At 47.8% G+C, this 19,666-nt stretch overlaps 2 protein-coding genes across 2 annotated transcripts; one reads left to right on the plus strand and one right to left on the minus strand.

Annotated features, from left to right (window-relative positions):
- Positions 1–11,653: 11,653 nt before the first annotated feature.
- LOC147980389 (uncharacterized) lies at positions 11,654–12,812 on the plus strand. The gene is made up of 3 exons (XM_087515589.1): positions 11,654–11,758; positions 11,859–12,308; positions 12,615–12,812. The coding sequence occupies exons 1-3, from the start codon at positions 11,654–11,656 to the stop codon at positions 12,810–12,812; spliced, it is 753 nt and encodes a 250-aa protein (XP_087371715.1).
- A 1,528-nt stretch (positions 12,813–14,340) lies between these two features.
- On the minus strand, positions 14,341–14,946 carry LOC147980390 (uncharacterized). Its single transcript, XM_087515590.1, has one exon. It carries the CDS (start codon positions 14,944–14,946, stop codon positions 14,341–14,343), a length of 606 nt encoding a protein of 201 aa, XP_087371716.1.
- Between the last annotated feature and the right edge of the window lie 4,720 nt (positions 14,947–19,666).

A 19,666-nucleotide genomic window follows, 5' to 3' on the forward strand; every position in this document is an offset into this window, starting at 1 on the left:
GTCAAGAACCTGGTCTCTCTCAACTTCAGCACGTCCTCCTCCATGACGGAGGAGGGCATCCATCGGCCTCGAAGGTCGGAACCGGACATTGTCGAAGGTCCGAAGCGCCTGAAATCTGTAGCCTTGGGTGTTGGAACTCGAGGCGAAGGGCAAACTCGTTTGAGATTGAAAGAAAGGAGTAAGGCCTTGGTCTCTTTATAAGAGATTGAATACCAAGGGCCCTCCCCATGACCGTTTGGGACTCGCCTTTGATCGAGAGAACATACCAACGGGTACGGTTGGGTTACCCACGCCCGTATTGATGAGAATCCCGGAATAAGGGGACACGATCTCTGCTTTGACAAGACGTTCAAAGGAAACCGCCTCGCTAAACGCGCTGAGGTGGGACGGTAAAACGATTTGAATAAAGACTTGGCCGTGGTGTGATGTCACGCTATGGAATACGTCAGCAGATTAGATTTGTGTAAATATTATTCTCTCTATGGCAATATGTGGAAACTTATTTTGCAGAGCCGGACACTACCTTTGTGTTCAAAATCTTCTATGAAGTACTTGGAGGAGGAACCCGCCTTGCAATGCCGAAGACAATCTACGCGCTGGACTCATCGTCATTGAAGCCTGGTTCAGGGGCTATTGAGGGAGTCCTGGATTAGGGGGTGTCCGGATAGCCGGACTATACCTTCGGCCGGACTCCTGGACTATGAAGATACAAGATTGAAGACTTCATCCCGTGTCCGGAAGGGACTTTCCTTGGCGTGGAAGGCAAGCTTGGCGATACGGATATGTAGATCTCCTACCATTGTAACCGACTCTGTGTAACCCTAGCCCTCTCCGGTGTCTATATAAACCGGAGGGTTTTAGTCCGTAGGGACAGACAATCATACCATAACCTAGCTTCTAGGGTTTAGCCTCTCTGATCTCGCGGTAGATCTACTCTTGTACTACCATATCATCAATATTAATCAAGCAGGACGTAGGGTTTTACCTCCATCAAGAGGGCCCGAACCTGGGTAAAACATTGTGTCCCCTGCCTCATGTTACCATCCGCCTAGACGCACAGTTCGGGACCCCCTACCCTCAGCGTTACTCAGAGTTACGTTCATGTTTTTTGTTTTCCAAACGATTCTGCTCGCCAGTTCATTTGGAGAGGCATGGACATGAACTCATGGGAAGCATGTTAACGCATTGGTCAGAGTCAATTTACCATGGTTGTATGCTTTTGGTATTTCCAAATGATTCCGCTCACTCGTTCTCTTGGAGAGGAATGGATGTGAAAACGGCGGGGGCAAGTATTGTTATTAGCCAGAGTCACGTTTGTCCACGCGTGTGTTACATGCATTTTCTCTAGCGAGACACTGTAAGGTGCGTGGAAGTGAAGCCGAGTTGGCACTGTGTTGCTAATGCCACAGGCAGACTACTGACGTTTTCTATGGAAATGTTTTCCTTGTCGACTCATTCCTTTTCTGTGGAGAGTCACGGTTGTGCGTTGCCGGGAGGCACTGTTTGTTATTAAAGAGTGTCACGTTCGTGCCTGCATGTGTTACAGACGTTTTCACTAAGGTGTCACCTCGAGAAGCGTGCAAGTTAATTCGCGGATATAGTAAGATTTTGATACAAATACCATTTCAAAAAAATGGCAATGTATATTAGTATGAATTCGACAGTAATTTCTCTGGAATACAATCAGACGTATACAGTAAGTTAACTATGTTTGAGATGTTTTTTATTGAATATGTACGGACCATTTGAAAGAAGTTGAGTGGTTGTAGTGTGGACGAACGCACTGGGAGACGAAATGATAGTACTTGTGTTTCCCAGGCGTCCAGAGTTCGAGGTATTTAAGAGAGATTGTGAGAATTCGAGGCGTCGGTTACTCTATTTGACCATCTGACCGGTGTGCATGTGTTATAAAAAGGTACCTACTCATGGAACACTCCACGTCCACAATTCTCCAGAGACAGGCACCTCTTTCTAGCTTGTAGCTCCTTGCTTGCGCCATGGCAGGTAAGAGGGGTTCTGGGTGTTCAAGCAACCACGCAGCGAGGACCAAAGCCGCGGAAAGAAGGGAGAGGTGCCGCCGCGACGCTGTAGCGGCGGCAGGGATATCCTGCCCCGTTGCCCAGGTGTCCAACGATCTCTCGCGTGGAGGCGAATCCTCCCACAAGCGCATTCGCCATGGAGATGATCTCGGCAAGATGACAGTACCGAATTCCTTAGCCAACGACGACGTGCTCGATGAGCTAATTAAGCAGCAGCAGTTCATCGCTCGGCTGGAGAAGTTGGTGCAGCAGAGCAATGCCTCTGTGGAGAAGTCCACTTGTCTCATATTTCGATCTCTGTATGAGAATGAGCAGCTTCTCAAAGAGCTCCACCAGAAGGATCAGGAGGCCGCCCGCTGGAAGAATCTGTATGAGCAGAGCCATGCGTTGGTGCAGAAGCTGTCGGGCGAAGTGGATCAGCTTATGGATGAGAATGTTGAGGTTCTCATCAAGTACGAGAGCCTGGTTGAGGATTTGTATGCTGTTGTGAAGGAAGGTCATGAGGCGATGAAGAAGCAGATTGAGGATGCGCTCGCCCACCAGCCGATCAAGAACGTTGCTGGAGTGTAGGCAGAGAGCTTGAAGCGTGTGTTTTTTCGTTGCATTGGGGCATGTGGCCTTTTGTACTTACATGAACCTGTAAAGCATTTATGCGTTGCATTGTCATCGTGTTGTTTCGTTCGTTGGTACATGTAGATGAGTAGGCTCTGGGCATGGATGTCGCTTGTTAGCGTCGGTCGTGAAGTGAATACAGCGTCGGTTCTGTACCAGGCAGTGACATGAGTTGTGTACTGACAATGGCGTGGACATTCGTGGTACTGTTAAGGGTCACAGGCACGGGCGTGCAACGCTAAGCTGAATGTTGCCGTAAAATATGGAGTCACGCTCCCCTATGTTTTTGTTCCGATTGCTTCTGTCAGGCTCTATCAGAAGGAGAGGCACTGCCGGTGAGGCAAAGCTTTTCAATTCGCACAGTCACGCTCGTTTCTTTAACCCAGCGGAATTGGTTGAGACGCCAACACTTACTATTTGACTCTGTTGTTAAAAGCTTGTTTCCTTACTCACAGGCATGCTTCTTTCTTGTTATTTCGTATATTACTCGATAAAGGCGTGGACTCGATTAGATGGAGAGGCACGGGCATGGTGTGGTGTTATATAGAGTCACACTCGTCTGTGTTTGTGTTCTGAATAATTCCGTTGACTTGATGAGATGGAAACCAAACGGAAAGGCATCGTTTGGTCTTACTCACAGTCACGTTCATTTCTTTAATTGCGGAAACCCACCAGAAAAGGGTAAAAGTTCCTTGTTTTCAGAAGCCACGGCTCTGTGCTGAGTTGCGTGGCACTTCTTTTATTAGAAGCACAGGCGTGAAGTGACTACAGCCACGGTTCTGTTCCAGGTAGCGACATGACCTGTGCACTGACGATTGCGTGGATGTTTGTGGCAGTGTTAAGGGTCATAGGCATGGGTGTGAAACTCTACGAGGCATGGTGCAGTATGATATAGAGTCACGTTCCCCTGTGTTTCTGTTCCGAGTGCTTCTGTCGACTCGATCCGAAGGAGATGCACGACAGGTGAGCCCACAGAGGCATAACTTTGCATTACGCACAGTCACGCTCGTTTCTTTAACCCAGCGGAATGGGTTGAGACGCCAACACTTACTATTGACTCTGTTGTTAAAAGCTTGTTTCCTTGTTTTCAAAAGCACAGTCACGCTTCTTTCTTGATGTTTTGTACATTACTCGATAAAGGCGTGGACTCGATTAGATGGAGAGGCATGGGCATGGTGTGGTGTTATATAGAGTCATGCTTGTCTGTGATTGCGTTCTGAATAATTCCGTTGACTCGATCAGATGGAAACCCAGCGGAAAGAGTTCAGGTGTGAACACTCACTGTTTACTCAGTGAGGAGGCACGGAATGGCTTGTTCGAGAGAAGCTGCTGTGGTGTATTCTTTGCACGGTGGTTGGTCCGAGGAAGTGACGGCGTGGTATTGTGAAGAGTCACGTTATGTTGTTTTCATGTTCCAAATGATTCCATTGAACCGTTCGCAACGGCAGGCACATCCGTGCAGCGCGAAGAGGCATGATTATGATTTACCAAGAGTCACATTCGTGCGTTTATCACGGAAACCCAACGGTTCGACGGTCGTCTCTTCTTACCTCAGGAGCGAACGCCACGTGGCACCGCTCCAGAAACCCAACGGTGCGATGGGAGTCTCCTCCGGTGACGCCGTTCTGGCTCGTCGCCTGAGGCTAGGCTCTAGCTATTTAAGGCGGACGGACGGAGTCACGAAACCCTAGCCACATTCTACTCCTCCCTTCATTCGCCGCCAGGCCTTCCATTCCTCTTGCTCATCACTATTCACTGACCATCTCGAGACGGTCGTACCCTGTCGCGGGAGGAGATCCCGGCTCGTGAGGGTTCCTCGTCTGTAAGTTCACCCTGTTTCTGCTTCTCCTTCATTCGTTTTTTGTTTCTTTTCGGCTGCTTTGATTTAGTTTGTGAAACATGAATTATTGTGGTCAGCTGACTCCTAATTTGATGTGGGTGTGTCTTGCTGATACTGATTTACAGTCAGTTGGACCTACTCTCATTAACCTGGTCAATGGGATGAATGCCTTGGTTTCACTTGCAAAGGTTGACAGAACGTACAAGGAGTTGCTGGAGGTCACCTACGAGTGGCAGGAGTTCTACCAGGAAATAAGAGAAGATTTGGAGAAGGCGAATACCAGGATCGTAGAAATTATGGCTGTGAGGAGCAATCTCCTTGAAGAGCACAACCGGTCGTTGCAGGAATCGGCAGCAGCTGTGAAGCGACATGACGAGAATATGAAGGCGCTGAAGGAGGAGATTGATGAACTACGTCGGGAGCAAACCAACAAGAAGGTCGGTGGGGACTAGATATACAGCAGCGTCCCTGGCTGTTGTGTGCGTCTGTTGTTGTTAAGCAGTGGAGTGGAGTTTGTTACCTTGTCTTGTGAAATTTCGGTGTCAGCTACCTTGCTAACAAAATGTATTTTGGTTTCGAGTATCATTGTAATTAGGCGCCGTTACTTATGATGCACGGGACGTGAAGTGTCTGCAGCCACGGTTGTGAACCTAGTATTGTAATAACTTGCGTACTGATGTAGGCATGTACGTTCGTGTCTTTTGTGTGTTGCAGTGTTTCGGGTCACGGACACGGGCTTGCACCCCACAAATTCATGGTGTAGTTTCATATAGAGTCACGTTCGCCTGTATTTGTGTTCGAAATGATTCCGTTGACTCGTTTAGAAAAATAGGCACGTACGCAGGTGAATCCCATGGGGGCATGGTTTCGTCTTTCGCATAGTCACGTTCGTAAGTTTATCATGGAAAGGAAGCAGAATCGGTTTAGATGTTAACGCTAGCTGTTTACTTTGTGAGTGGCCAATTTGAGAGTCTAGTTGTTTAAAAGCGTAAGTTCCTTGTTTTTAAAAGCTACGGTTCTGTACTGAGTTGCACCGCGCTTCTTTTATTAGAAGCACGGGGGTGAAGTGAATACAGCCGCGGTGTGTACCAGTCAGCGACATGAGTTCTGTACTGACAATGGCGTGGACGTTCGTGGTAATGTTAAGGCTCATAGGCACGGGCGTGAAGCGCTAAGAGGCATGGTGCCGTATGATATAGAGTCATGTTCCCCTGTGTTTCTGTTCCGAGTGCTTCCTTCGACTCGATCAGAAGGAGATGCACGGCCGGTGACCCCACAGAGGCATAGCTTTGCATTACGCACAGTCACGTTCGTTTCTTTAACCCAGCGGAATGGGTTGAGACGCCAACACTTACTATTGAATATGTGAGGCACCGAATGGCCTATGTGAGGCACGCTGTTTTTAAAAGTTTGTTTCCTTGTTTTCAAAAGCACAGTCACGCTTCTTTCTTGATGTTTCGTATATTACTCGATAGAGGCGTGGAGTCGATTAGATGGGAGAGGTACGGGCATGGTGTGGTATTATATAGAGTCACACTTGTCTATGTTTGCATTCCAAATAATTCCGTTGACTCGATCAGATGGAAACCCAGCGGAAAGGCACCATTTGGTCTTATTCACAGTCACGTTCGTTTCTTTAATTGCGGAAACCGAGCAACAAGGGTTCAGGTGTGATCACTCACTGTTTACTCGGTGAGTCACGGAATGGCTTGTTTGAGAGAAGCTGCTGTGGTGTATTCTTTGCACGGTGGTGGGTCCCAGGAAGTGGCGGCGTGGTATTCTGAAGAGTCACGTTATGTTGTTTTCGTGTTCCAAATGATTCCGTATTCGCAACGGCAGGCACGTCCATGCAGCGCGAAGAGGCATGGTTATGCTTTACCAAGAGGCTTCTTGATTTAGTTGTGAAACATGGATCATTGTGGTGAGCTTCATCCTAATGTTGATGAGGGTGTGTCCTGCCATCAATCTGACATCTTCTCCTTTGACCAGCTGAAGAACCTGTTCAATGTTGTGGAAGACTTCCTGAAGATATCCACGAAGTTGGATGAAGAGAACAAAGCAGTCATTGCACTTCTGATGCATGAGAAGGCGCAGCTCGAACTTCAGCGCGATAAGCTGAAGCTGCAATCATACGTTATGAAGAAACAGATCGAGGAACTTCGCGTCGAGCAACCAAAAAAGAAGTATCGCCAGACTAAGTAGCCAGCATCGACCCTGATCCTCGTATCTGAAGCTGTCACTAAAAGTTTCTTATGTTGTCCTCCGTTACCTTGTGCCGTCAGTAACTTTGATAACAAATGTGTTCCAGGGAACATTCATTCCAAGTTTATGGGTACAGATGAACATTAACGTAATGGCCAGTTCTAGAGACGTTGTTTTTAAAAGCACAGACGTGAAGTCTCGGCAGCCAAAGTTTTTGAACCAACTAGAGTCATGTCTTGTGCACACATGAAGGCGCCCTTTCTTTGTTCAGTGTTTCGGGTTACAAGAAGGCATAGTCGATGGTATTACATAGAGTCACGCTAGCCTGTGACTCTATCAGATGGAGACGCACGGGCGTTTAGTGTTAAGGGTCACAAGCACAAGCATAAAACGCTCAAAGGCATGGTCGGTGGTATTACGGACATGAACTCTTGTTAATAGAAGTTCAGAAGATATGAACTCTCTACGAACTCAGTTGCATACTCAGTTGGGTCACGTTTTTTTCTTGATGTTACGTATATTATTTGATAGAAGCGCGGAGGTTTGGATACTAATGGTTACAATGTTAAGGTTCACAGGCACGGGCGTACAGTCCTCAAAGGCATGATATTGTATTATATAGAGTGACGCTCGCCTGTCTTTGTGTTCCGAATGATCCCGTCCACTCAATCAGACGAAGAAGCACGGTCGTTAAGCCCACTAAGGCAAAGCTTTGTCTTACGCACAGCCACATTTACTTTGTGAGGCACGGAATGGCTTATTCGAGAGACACTGGTCTGGTATATTGCTCGCACAGTCGTGAGTCCCAGAAAGTCACGGCTTGCCATTGTGTAGAATCACATTAGTTTGTCTACGTGTTCTAAATGAATCCGTTGAACTGTCCGCAAACACAGGCACCGCCATGAAGCCCAGACAGGCATGGGTTATGCTTTACATGGGATCACGTTCGTGCGTTTATAGCGGAAACCCGCAACAGCCGCCTCATCCTTGATTCAGTGTTCCGGGTCATAGGCACGGGCATGAAGCGCTCAAAGGCATGGCCGGTGGTATTACATAGAGTCACGCTAGACTGCGACTCTATCAGAGGAAGATGCATGTGCGTACAACCCTCAAAGGCATGGCGTGCTATTATATAGAGTACAAAGGTTTTCTGATTGTATTCCGAATGAGTCCATGGGCTCGGTCAAAAGGAGAGGCAAGCACGTCAAGCCCTCGGGGGCATAGTTTATTCTTACTCGGAGTCACATTTGTGCGTTTATTACAGACACCTAATAGATTCGTGCGACTCTCCTTGTTAGAATTGTTTTTCGTTGTATTATTTTAATTCAAATGCAAGAAGACGACTTTCTGTGTGTCAGTGTTTCAGGTCACAGGCATGACTGTCAAGCCAACAAATGCACGAAGGCGACTTTATATGTTTAGTAGCATGACTGTCCTTTACGTGTGTCAGAGTTTCGGGTCAAAAGCACGGTTGTCAAGCCCACAAATCACATGTCATGTAATTATCCAGAGTCACCTTCGTGTCTCTTTGTGTTCCAAATGCACCCGTTGACTTTATTACCAGGACAGGCATGGTTGGGATGTCGAGCGAGGCATGCGTGTGTTTTACGCGGAGCCACGTTCGTGCTTTGATTGCGGAAACACAATGTTTCGACGTCCGTCTCCACCTACTCGGGTGTGAACTCCACGTGGCGCCGCCACGGAAACCCAAGGGTCCAACGGACGTCTCCTCCGGTGACGTCGCTCTGGCTCGTCGCCCGCGGCTAGTCTCCGGCTATTTATGGCGGACGGATGGTGTTTGAAAACCCTAGCCACATATTCTTCCATCCTCTGCCCGCCGCTAGGCCATTCATTCCTCTTGGTGCTCTCTATCCTTGCCCTCTCTGCCATGGCTGGTCATGGGGAGACTACTACGGAACCCAGTGTCCAGACACTGCAGGAGATCCAGGCTGACAAGGGCTCCTCATCTGTAAGTTCACTCTGCTTCTGCTTCATTCGTTTTTTCTTTCCTTCGGCTACTTGGTTTAGTTGCGAAATGTGAATAAGCCAGACGGAGTCTCGAAACCCTAGCCACATCCCCTTCATCCTTTTGTCCACCTCCAGGCCATCCACTCCTCTTGCTGTTCTCTATCCTGACACTCTCAGCCATGGCTGTGCAGAAGGAGACTCCTCCAGAGCGCCATGTCCAGTCGCAGGAGAAGATCTCGGCTAGCAAGGGTTCCTCATCTATGAGTTCGCTCTGCTTCACCTTCATTCGTTTTTTCTTTCTTTCAGCTACTTGATTTAGTTGTGAAACATGGATCATTGTGGTGAGCTTCATCCTAATGTTGATGAGGGTGCGTCCTGCCATCAATCTGACATCTTCTCCTTTGACCAGCTGAAGAACCTGTTCAATGCTGTGGAAGACGTCCTGAAGATATCCACGAAGTTGGACGAAGAGAACAAAGCCGTCATTGCAGTTCTGATGCATGAGAAGGCGCAGCTCGAACTTCAGCACGATGAGCTGAAGCTGCAATCATACGTTATGAAGAAACATATCGAGGAACTTCGCGTCGAGCAACCAAAAAAGAAGTATCGCCGGACTAAGTAGATAGCATCGACCCTTATCCTCGTATCTGAAGCTGTCACTAAATGTTTCTTATGTTGTCATCCGTTACCTTGTGCCGTCAGTAACTTTGATAACAAATGTGTTCCTGGGCACGTTCATTCCAAGTTTATGGGTACGGATGAACATTAACGTAATGGCCAGTTCTAGAGACGTTATTTTTAAAAGCACGGACGTGAAGTCTCGGCAGCCAAAGTTCTTGAACCAACTAGAGTCATGTCTTGTGCACACATGAAGGCGCCCTTTCTTTGTTCAGTGTTTCGGGTTACAAGAAGGCATAGTCCATGGTATTACATAGAGTCATGCTAGCCTGTGACTCTATTAGACGGAGACGCATGGGCGTTTAGTGTTAAGGGTCACAGGCACGAGCATAAAATGATCAAAGGCATGGTCGATGGTATTACAGACACGAACTCTTGTTAATAAAAGTTCAGAAGATATGAACTCTCTACGAACACAGTTGCGTACTCAGTTCAGTCACGCTTTTTTCTTGATGTTACGTATATTATTTGATAGAAGCGCGGAGGTTTGGATACTAATGGTTACAGTGTTAAGGTTCACAGGCACGGGCGTACAGTCCTCAAAGGCATGATATTGTATTATATAGAGTGACGCTCGCCTGTCTTTGTGTTCCGAATGATTTCGTCCACTCAATCAGATGAAGAAGCACGGTCGTTAAGCCCACTAAGGCAAAGCTTTGTCTTACGCAGCCACGTTTACTTTGTGAGGCACGGAATGGCTTATTTGAGAGACGCTGGCCTGGTATATTGCTCGCACGGTCGTGAGTCCCAGAAAGTCACGGCTTGCCATTGTGTAGAATCACGTTAGTTTGTCTACGTGTTCCAAATGAATCCGTTGAACTGTCCACAAGCACAGGCACCGCCATGAAGCCCAGACAGGCATGGGTTATGCTTTACATGGGATCACGTTCGTGCGTTTATAGCGGAAACCCGCAGCAGCCGCCTCATCCTTGATTCAGTGTTCCGGGTCACAGGCACGGGCATGAAGCGCTCAAAGGCATGGCCGGTAGTATTACATAGAGTCACGCTAGACTGCGACTCTATCAGAGGAAGATGCACATGCGTTTAGCCCACGGAGATGAACCTTTGACGCACAACCACGGACGTTTACTCTGCGAGGCACAGATTGGCCTATAAGAGAGGCGCTGTTTTTAAAAGCTTATTTCCTTGTATTTAAGAGCACGGACGTGCAGTCCATATAGACACCGTTCCGAACTGAATTGTGTCATGCTTCTTCCTTGATAAAGGCATCGACGTTCATGGCTGTCTGTGTTTCAGTGTCAAGGGTCACAAGCACAGGCATACAACCCTCAAAGGCATGGCGTGCTATTATATAGAGTCACGCACAAGGGTTTTCTGATTGTATTCCGAATGAGTCGGTGGGCTCGGTCAAATGGAGAAGCATGGACATCAAGCCCTCAGAGGCATAGTTTGTTCTTACTCGGAGTCACGTTTATGCATTTATTATAGAAACCTAATAGGTTCGGGCGACTGCCCTTGTTAGAATTGTTTTCGTTGCATGACATTCGTGCCTTTATTGGGGAAACCCAATGCTTCGACGGGCGTCTCCTCGGATTCGGCTGTGAACGCTACATGTCGTTGCTCAGTAAACCCAGTCGTCCGACGGGCGTCTCCTCAATAAATAGTGTTGGTACCCTAGCTAATAACAACATATATCAACATTGGTCCTAGTTGCAGCTTCACAGGACCACTTATGCCACACATGGAGCACAGCCTCGGTGCATGCTTTTTTTCATGTGTTTGTGTCTGGATAAATGTCTTAAGGAAATGCAAATTGGTTCGGCCGAACACACTGCATCAGTCGAATTGGTTTGAATACCCGTGAGGCAGTTGGAAATGCCAATTTTTTTTCTATGGGTACCGACACATAGGGTCCCCTCATCATCCACACACACGCGCCACCACTTGTACCACATTTGTCTAAGTGCACCTAGTACTCCACATCATTTTCAACTTCTTCCTCCCCTTCTCGACTAGCGCCGCCGCCGCCAGCTCCCGACGACGCATCTCTTCGCCGCCTGATCTACGCGGCCGCCACCAACTTTGGCAAGTAGGTGAGATCTCCCCTCATCCCCCTCGCGAATCTTCTTCCCTTCCCAAACCGCATGCTTCTCCCTCCGGGCGCAGATCTAATCCAGAAATTTTATTTGATCCATGCGGTAGATGATTTGTTGATAGATAAGATGGTTCTTTGTTAGATTGATGGATGTCGTAGTGTAGGATCTGAGCCGTAACAGGGAAAAGAGAGGAAGCACCGTTTATTGTACTACGGTAGCGTACAATTCAACTTAGAGTTCAATATGTTCTTTGTAGAATGGAGGAAGCACCGTGTCGACTCTGCAAGTCACGGTGCTGGACCAGCCTTTGTACTGCCACGCTGTTCGGCATCTACTTCCACCCTACTTTTGTTTTTGCAGCGGTAACAATTTATATGAACCTTCCGACAGTTCATTATTTTTGTTTTTTATTGCTATTTCCACTAATGCATTGTGTTTGTTATTTGTTTTTATCTTGCACAGATCGTCCCATGCAATGTGAGATTGGAATTCAATGAGCTCGTCGGAGACACCGTGACCTTCGACGCTCTTGGGGGGCCGTACACTATGCAGGTCGATAAGGGGCGAACGATAACCCAGATTCAAGGGGATGAATGGGATCGCTTCATCGCCCGCTTGCGTCTTAGTGGGGGTGAATTGATCAGCTTCTCCTTCAGAGTAGAAAGGCCCAGGATTTCTGTTATCTATCTGAATTTGATTTCCGATAGTGAGGATGAAGTTCATGAGGAGGACGATGGTGAGGATTCAGATGATGATGAGAACCCACTTGATGAAGCACTCTATGCCCAGAGACTGAGGCTGAGCGGCGATGAAACGTGCAACCTCTGGGACATGCTTCCGCTACGTGAAGACTACGTCGGGATGCCATTCGTGACACGCCTCACGAGGACGAATGTTAAACAGCATCTCATGGTATGTTACTTACTTTGGTAATTACACGATATGCATGCTTAATAAGTGTACTAGTTGATATGATATGCATGTTGTAGTACTGTGATATATCCTTATGTAGTGTAGTAATATGCGATGACGTGGTTAGTGTACGTAGTAAACTAATGATATGCTTAATTACTGTAGTAATTTGATGATTAGCGTCTAGTGTAGTGATGTGATGATATATATGCCCAGTGTTGAATCCAATGATATATGTGTCTTCAAGTGTATGATTTGCTGATAATTGCACGTGACATGCTCATATATCATACCAACTGTTTTCAGAAATTACCTAAGAGGTTATCTGTTAGTTGTGGCATCGAGACGCATGAAGAAGGCATGTCTGCTGGACTACGCCTTACCAGAACAGGCTCCATCACCACATGTGCCTACGCAGTGGACACGGACGGTCGCACTGTCTTCAACCGGGCGGGGTGGAAGAAGTTCCTTCATGGCAAGAATCTTCGGGTAGCCCTGACTTGAGGATGATGATCACCATCAACCTCATTTAGAACTGGCTGGGCCATGTTTCGATGTGAAATGAACTTGGTATGTTAGCTCTTGTTTCCAAGTACTTGCTGTGTATTACCATACCTATCTATCTATATATATATCTAGGTTCAATAAATAGGCCGTGTATCGCTGTGAAATGAACTTGTTATGTTTCGGGCTTGTTTTGCTGTTGCCCCAGCGGTTATTTGAGACTTCCTTCAACTTGAAACTATCTTGACTTGTTGTTGGATGCTTGGTGTTGTTGCTTTATTTGAGGCTTCCATCAATCCTATTGATGAGAAGGCGAAGGCAAAGCTCGCCCTCCAGTATGACACATACGTTATGACAAGCTCAAGCTGGACACAGGCACGGGCATGAAGCGCTCAAAGGCATGGTCGGTAGTATTATTACATGGACTCACGCTAGCCCATGACTCTATCAGACGGAGATGCACAGGCGTTTGGCCCACAGAGCCGAACCTCTATCTTACGTAAAGGCATCGTGTGGTATTATATAGAGTCATGTTCGCTTGTGTCTGTTTTCCAAATGATTCTGTCGACTCATTTAGACAGAGAGGCACGGGTGAGAAGCCCATCGAGGCATACTTTAGTATTAGAGAGAGTCACGTTCATGCGTTTGTTGCGCAAACCGAACAGAACTAGGTTCTGATATGAACACTCGCTATTTACTTTGTGAGGCAATGAGTGGCAGATTAGGGAGACGTTGTTTTTGAACCTTTGTCTTACGCATAGCCACATGCGTTTTCTCTGTGAAGCACGGAATGGCCTATGCGAGGGGCGCTGTTTTTAAAATCTTATTTCCTTGTATTTAAAAGCACGGACGTGAACTCCCTACGGACACGGTTCCGTATTAAGTTGCGTCATCCTTCTTTCTTGATGTTACATATATTATTTGATATAAATGCCATAGACGTTCGTGGCTATCTATATTTCCTTGTATTTAAAAGATAGCGACGGCACACTTTTAAACAAAGCACAAGTACAGTGGTTCCACGACAAGCACATCTCAATTTGCAGAAACGGCAGTGTCGTGATTCTACGAGACGCTATGTTCTAGGCTGTGCACCATGTTTCCACCCACACGTTCACCACAGGGTCATGGACATACACAGAGGAAGTGTCGTGCTGTGATAACAAACGCACAGTTTTACAGGTACAAGAGGCATGAGGAGGCATGTAGATTAACATCACCACAAATGAAACATGCGCACGCATACAGAGAGATGCATAAAAAGTGGACTACAAGAGATAAACTAAGTTGGTAATACTAAACGACCGATGGTATTAATTAATAATGGAAATTAACGACAGGCATACAATATTAGAGTCAAATTCATAGTAGAGCACACACAATAAATAGAAGTCCTGGTCATGATAGATCGACTGGGTCACTGGAAACTCAAAAGTAGTAGTATCTAGCACAAATATATAGAACTTGCCTCCAAGCATGTGGGATGTGGCTTGCAGCAAATGAACGGAGAGCCAAGGCAAGGACCTAATCAAGGCGCCCAGGCTTGTGCCCTTGATGGTCCAGAGGTTGGACGAGAAGTGGGGGCGGCATCGGCGAGGTGGATGTGCTCCTGAACAAGCTTCACCAAAGTTTGCCTGTGGTCGAAGTAGGCCGCCATGCTCGACTCGTGGACGGCGCTGCAGCTATCCTCGTAAACAATCTGTCCGTAGATCTGGCTGAACTTGTCGATGTCATCATGCATGATGAGGGACTGCGCGGCGAGAGCGACCTCCAGGTGTTCCTCCGGCGGCGTCCCGACCGGGAGCTGCAGGGCCATCAGCACGCGAAAGAGATCGTTCCCATGGAGGCCGGCGAGCCAGGTCGCGGAAGCCGAGGCGGAGGCTCGATCTTTACGGAGGCGATGCATGGAATGGAGGCGAGCAGTCAGGTCCTTCACCTTGCTATTGGCGAAGCTGAACTTGTGAATGAAGTCTTCCAGTGCACCCTTGAGCCAGGCGGCGAAGCTGGCATCGAAGAAGGAACGCGCCATGGAGGACATCAGCAGCCCCTGGAGGCGCTGCAGCGCGTTGGGCTGCGGGTTGCTCTCCCTGACCACCTCGATAAGACGTACGATGGTCGCCTGAATCGCCTCCATCGCCGATCTCTCACCGTCTCGCTCTTGCTCTGATGGCCAGATACTTGGATCGGAGTAGAAGAAGATGGATGGTGACGCTTTTAAGCAAAGCACAAGCACAGCGGTTCCACGACAAGAACATCTCGATTCGCAGAAACAACACTGTCATGTTTCTACAAGACACTATGTTCTAGAGTGGGAAGCGTGTTTCCACCCAAAATGTTCACCACAGAGTCACGGACATGCACAAAGGAAGTGCCGTGCAGTGATAACAGACGCACAGTCTTACAGGTACAAGAGGCACGCCCTCCTCTGTATTGTAAAATACCTCAGCTAACGAGTTATTTGGAGAGGCACGGCCGTAACATCACACGTGACTGCGTATTCCAAATGATTTTAGTCGCTCGATCTATTCACAAAAGTAAATCCAAACATACAGACGGTGCACAAAAACATGAAAACTTGATAGTTTTTTGAGCTTGATAGTTTCCTGACAACCTTACAGACAATGGATAAAGTACAAGCTCGAAGTCCAAACTGGAAAGCACGCAACAACACCTATCTCTGACGTTCGGATAACCGTTTTCAACATCCACAGGTCAATGGATCCGGCAAATCCATGATTGGACACTGGTTTGTCTAGATGTGTACTTTTAAATCCAAGTTCATATGCCTACAATACCCTGACAATATAAGACGAGCACGTCTAGAAGCCTTGTTGCCCCATTGAAGCACCTCTTCTTGATGTTCATAAAATCTTTCAGTGATGTTGTCTGGGGGGAGAGAAACTTGAGCCTCATAGTCTCTAACTCCTTTGCGTTCCGAACAAAGAACTTTGCAAATTCAATGTTTTTGTTGCAGTGTACATATTTTTCCAACTTTACTGTCTTCAGGCGAATGCCATGCTGTTTTAGAAACTCCCGGTGCTTGTGGCGCCACTTATTTGTTACACCTTCCTCGCGGCATACTCCTCCCTGAAAATGCATGAAGAGTGAGAATACTTGAGGAGTACAAAAGGAGGTAGAGGCCTCGAATATAGTACGCTGTGCATTGTATGTGCTTTCAATGTGTCTAGAAATCGTTACCTTGATAAACAGGTTCTCTAGGCTAGGAAAGCATCACATCAAGGCAACAACCTTGTTCAGATTTAATGACATGTGGATAAGCAGGGTCTTCACAGATTGAACCGCCATTCATAGGCTGACTACAGACAAAGCCTGCGACAAGCACATATCATAAAATTAGCTGGATAAAAGGTCGCGTGACATGAAACTTCGGCACTGCAAGGAATGCAAGTAAAGGGTATAGTGCAAAAGGTGAGCACCTCGATAACTGTAGAGCTAAAAACAATCTTGGGTTCAGGAAATCCTTCATAAAAATTACCCAAACACTCAAGCTTAGGTGCATGAAAGACAGTTATCTGCAAGTGCCGGCTCTGAATATCGTGAATCAACCACTTAAGTGAGGGCGCATCCTCAATAACGAGTTGACCATTCTCACAAAGGATACAGATGACTTCAACTTTGCCTGAGTTTATTATGATGCAGTGGTCCAAGTTATTGCAAACAAGTAGGAGCCACTCGAGGGCAGGGCAACCATGGCTGATTATGCTTTGCAGTGAGACATCTGATATATCAACTTCCAAAAAACAAAAGCCTCTTGAGGAGTGGAAGTTTAAATGATCGTGCATACTTGTCAGGTATCTGGCAAAGAGCAAATGTGACGGTGTGCAGTGAGGAGGAAAACAGTAGCGTGGAAGTCGGCGGTGAGGGCGCAGACGAAGAGATTTCGTGTGGTAGTGTGATGGTTTTTCCAACAAAACCTGGGAACATGTAATAGAACTCGAGAACCTGGAGATTCTTCAGTCTTGGGGATCGAAGCCAGGCGTCAACTGTAGAGGGTCTGCAGTGGAGGTAGCACGCCGGAATGCAGAGACGATGAACTGTGCCACCATGACCGGAGAGGATGGCTTCCGGAAGGCACGAACCATCAACGTTAGTTTGAAAACTACACCGAGTTCCAAAATATCTAATGCGAATGACATCCTTACTGGGAGCATGGACAATACGTCTATATGAACTGTTTCTAGGGGCTTAAAGAGACGTGGGACAGGGATCTCACTGCAGTCGAGATTCAAAGGAGCAGTGCGCCATAAAGGACGCCATCGATGTGCGAGGATTTGAGTGCGAACGCCTTCCTTAGTGGACAGACGAGAGATCACCTCACCGAGGATGGCGTTTGGGAGGTCGCTGATGCAGTCAGGACCAGACTGCTCTTCTTGATGCTCGGATCCGATAGGCGCATCCTCGCCGCTTCCAGCCGCTACCGCAAAACCACCAGAGGAAGGCATTGCCGGTGGCGCGAGCCTCGCCATCTTGGTGCTCGGGGCACCATAGTAGACCTCCATCTCCGTATCCATTGCTGGGATCGCGCCGCCTGCGAGCGCTGCTATCTATGGCGTGGATCTGGACAGACGGTGGATCTGGAGAAATGGACTAGCTTGTCCATCCACGAAACGACTTAAATACGGGTCCAGATTAATTACTTCTTCTAGTATTTTTCTTTCTGACAGGAGGGCCCGGGTTAAGTACTACATGTAGCAAGTCAATGGTAGATGGGTGCTTGAAACATTAAATAAAACCATGACTTTCAAGGTACGAAGGCATGGGCTAGCACTCTCTGTAGCCACGGATATGTACGTTTGTGACTCTCTGTGTTTCAGTCACCAGGGTCACAGGCACAAGCGTCAAATCCACAAAGGCATCGTGTGCTATTATATAGAGTCATGTTCTCTTGTGTTTGTGTTCCGAATGATTCAGATGACTCGTTCAGACAGAGAGGCACGGACGAGAAGCCCATGGTAGCATACTTTAGTATTAGGCAGGGTCACAATCATGCGTTTATTGCGCATTGTCGATGATATTACATAGAGTCATGCTCGCCTGTGAGACTCGACCAGACGGAGATGCACGACCGTCTAGCCCATGGAAGTGAAGCTTTGTCTTACGCACAGCCAGGGGCGTTTACACTATGAGGCACGGAATTGCCTATATGAGAGACGCTAATTTTAAAAGCTCATTTCCTTGAATTTAAAAGCATAGACGTTAAGTTCATAGAGACACGGTTCAGTACCGAGTTGCATCATGCTTCTTTCTTGATAAAGACGTCAACGTTCGTGGCTATCTGTGTTTCAGTGACAAGGGTCACAAGCACAGGCATACATCCCTCGAAGGCATGGCGTGCTATTATATATAGTCACGCACAAAGGTTTTCTGATCATGTTCCGAATGAGTCGGTGGACTCGGTCAAAAGGAGAGGCACGGACGTCCAGCCAACTGAGGCATGGTTAGTTCCTACCCAGAGTGACGTTGGTGCATTTATTACGGAAACCTAGTAGAATCGGGCGACTGTCCTTGTTACAATTGTTTTCGTTGTAAGATTTTTAACTCAAATGCACGAAAGTCGACTTTGTATGTTTAGTAGCGTCACGATCCTTTACGCACGAAGACGACTTTTTGTGTGTTAGTGTTTCAGGTCACATGCATGGTTGTCAAACTAACAAACGCATGACCTATAATTATCCAGAGTCACCTTGGTGTCTCTTTGTGTTCCGAATGCATCCATTGACTATGTTACCAGGACAGGCACGGTTGGGATGGCGATGGAGGCATGCTTGTGTTCTGTGAGGGGCCTCGTTCGTCCGTTGATTGCGGAAACACAACGTTTCAGTGGGCGTCTCCACGTATTCGGATGTGAACGCCACGCGGCGCCGCCACGGAAACCCAAGGGTCCGACGGACGTCTCCTTCGGTGACACCGGTCTGGCTCATCGCCAGAGGCCAGGCTCCGGCTATTTAAGGCGGACGGACGGCGTCTTGAAACCCTAGCCACACCCTCCTCTTTCTTGGACTATCCAGATCCATGCCACAGATAGCAGCGCTCGCAGGCGGCGCGATCCCAGAAATGGAGACGGAGATGGAGGTCTAATCCTGTGCCCCGAACACCAAGAGGGCGAGGCTCGCGCGACCGGCGACGCCTTCCTCTGGTGGTTTGGCGGTAGCGGCTGGAAGCGGCGAGGGTGCGCCTACCGGATCCGAGGATCAAGAAGATCAGTCTGGTCCCGACCGCATCAGTGACCTACCGGACGGTGTCCTTGGTGAGGTCATATCCCGTCTGTCCACTAAGGAAGGCGCTCGCACTCAAATCCTCGCACGTCGATGACGCCCTATTTGGCGCGCCGCTCCTCTGAATCTGGACTGCCGTGAGATCCCTGTCCCACGTCTTTTTAACCCTCTAGATCAAGTACATTTCGAGTTGGTCACCGTGAACTCCGCCACACCGGAGGAACTCGTCCGCGTAACATACACTGGAACTTTTTTTAGAGGAGAACATGTCGGTGAAGATAATTCCGATGATGATTCGTACCTTCCAGAGGCCATCCTCTTCGGGCGTCAGAGTGCAGTTCGCGGCCTCTGCATTCCGGCGTCCTACCTCGATTGCAGGCACTCCACGGTCGATGACTGGCTTTGATCCCCAAGACTGAACAATCTCCAGGTGCTCGAGTTTTACTACCTGTTCCCACCATGCTTGAGACAACATGACATAGGGCCATTCCCATGCGCTTCGCTCATTCCATCACCACCAGCATTAAACCCTCAGATTTCCTCCTCTCTCCAAACCATCGCCTTTGCTCTTTGCAAGTTACCAGACAATTATGTACGGGTACTTAAACTACCACTGCT

This window comes from Triticum urartu, chromosome 3A (genome assembly GCF_056163025.1).
Source record: "Triticum urartu cultivar PI428250 chromosome 3A, HENAU_Tu73, whole genome shotgun sequence".
Taxonomy (NCBI): domain Eukaryota; kingdom Viridiplantae; phylum Streptophyta; class Magnoliopsida; order Poales; family Poaceae; genus Triticum; species Triticum urartu.

Coding starts and splice junctions, on each gene's coding strand:
- LOC147980390 (XM_087515590.1), bottom strand. CDS start 14,946: ATGGAGGCGATTCAGGCGACCATCGTACGTCTTATCGAGGTGGTCAGG.
- LOC147980389 (XM_087515589.1), top strand. CDS start 11,654: ATGGAGGAAGCACCGTGTCGACTCTGCAAGTCACGGTGCTGGACCAGC. Junction 11,759..11,858: donor CTACTTTTGTTTTTGCAGCG/GTAACAATTTAT, acceptor TATCTTGCACAG/ATCGTCCCATGCAATGTGAG. Junction 12,309..12,614: donor ATGTTAAACAGCATCTCATG/GTATGTTACTTA, acceptor AACTGTTTTCAG/AAATTACCTAAGAGGTTATC.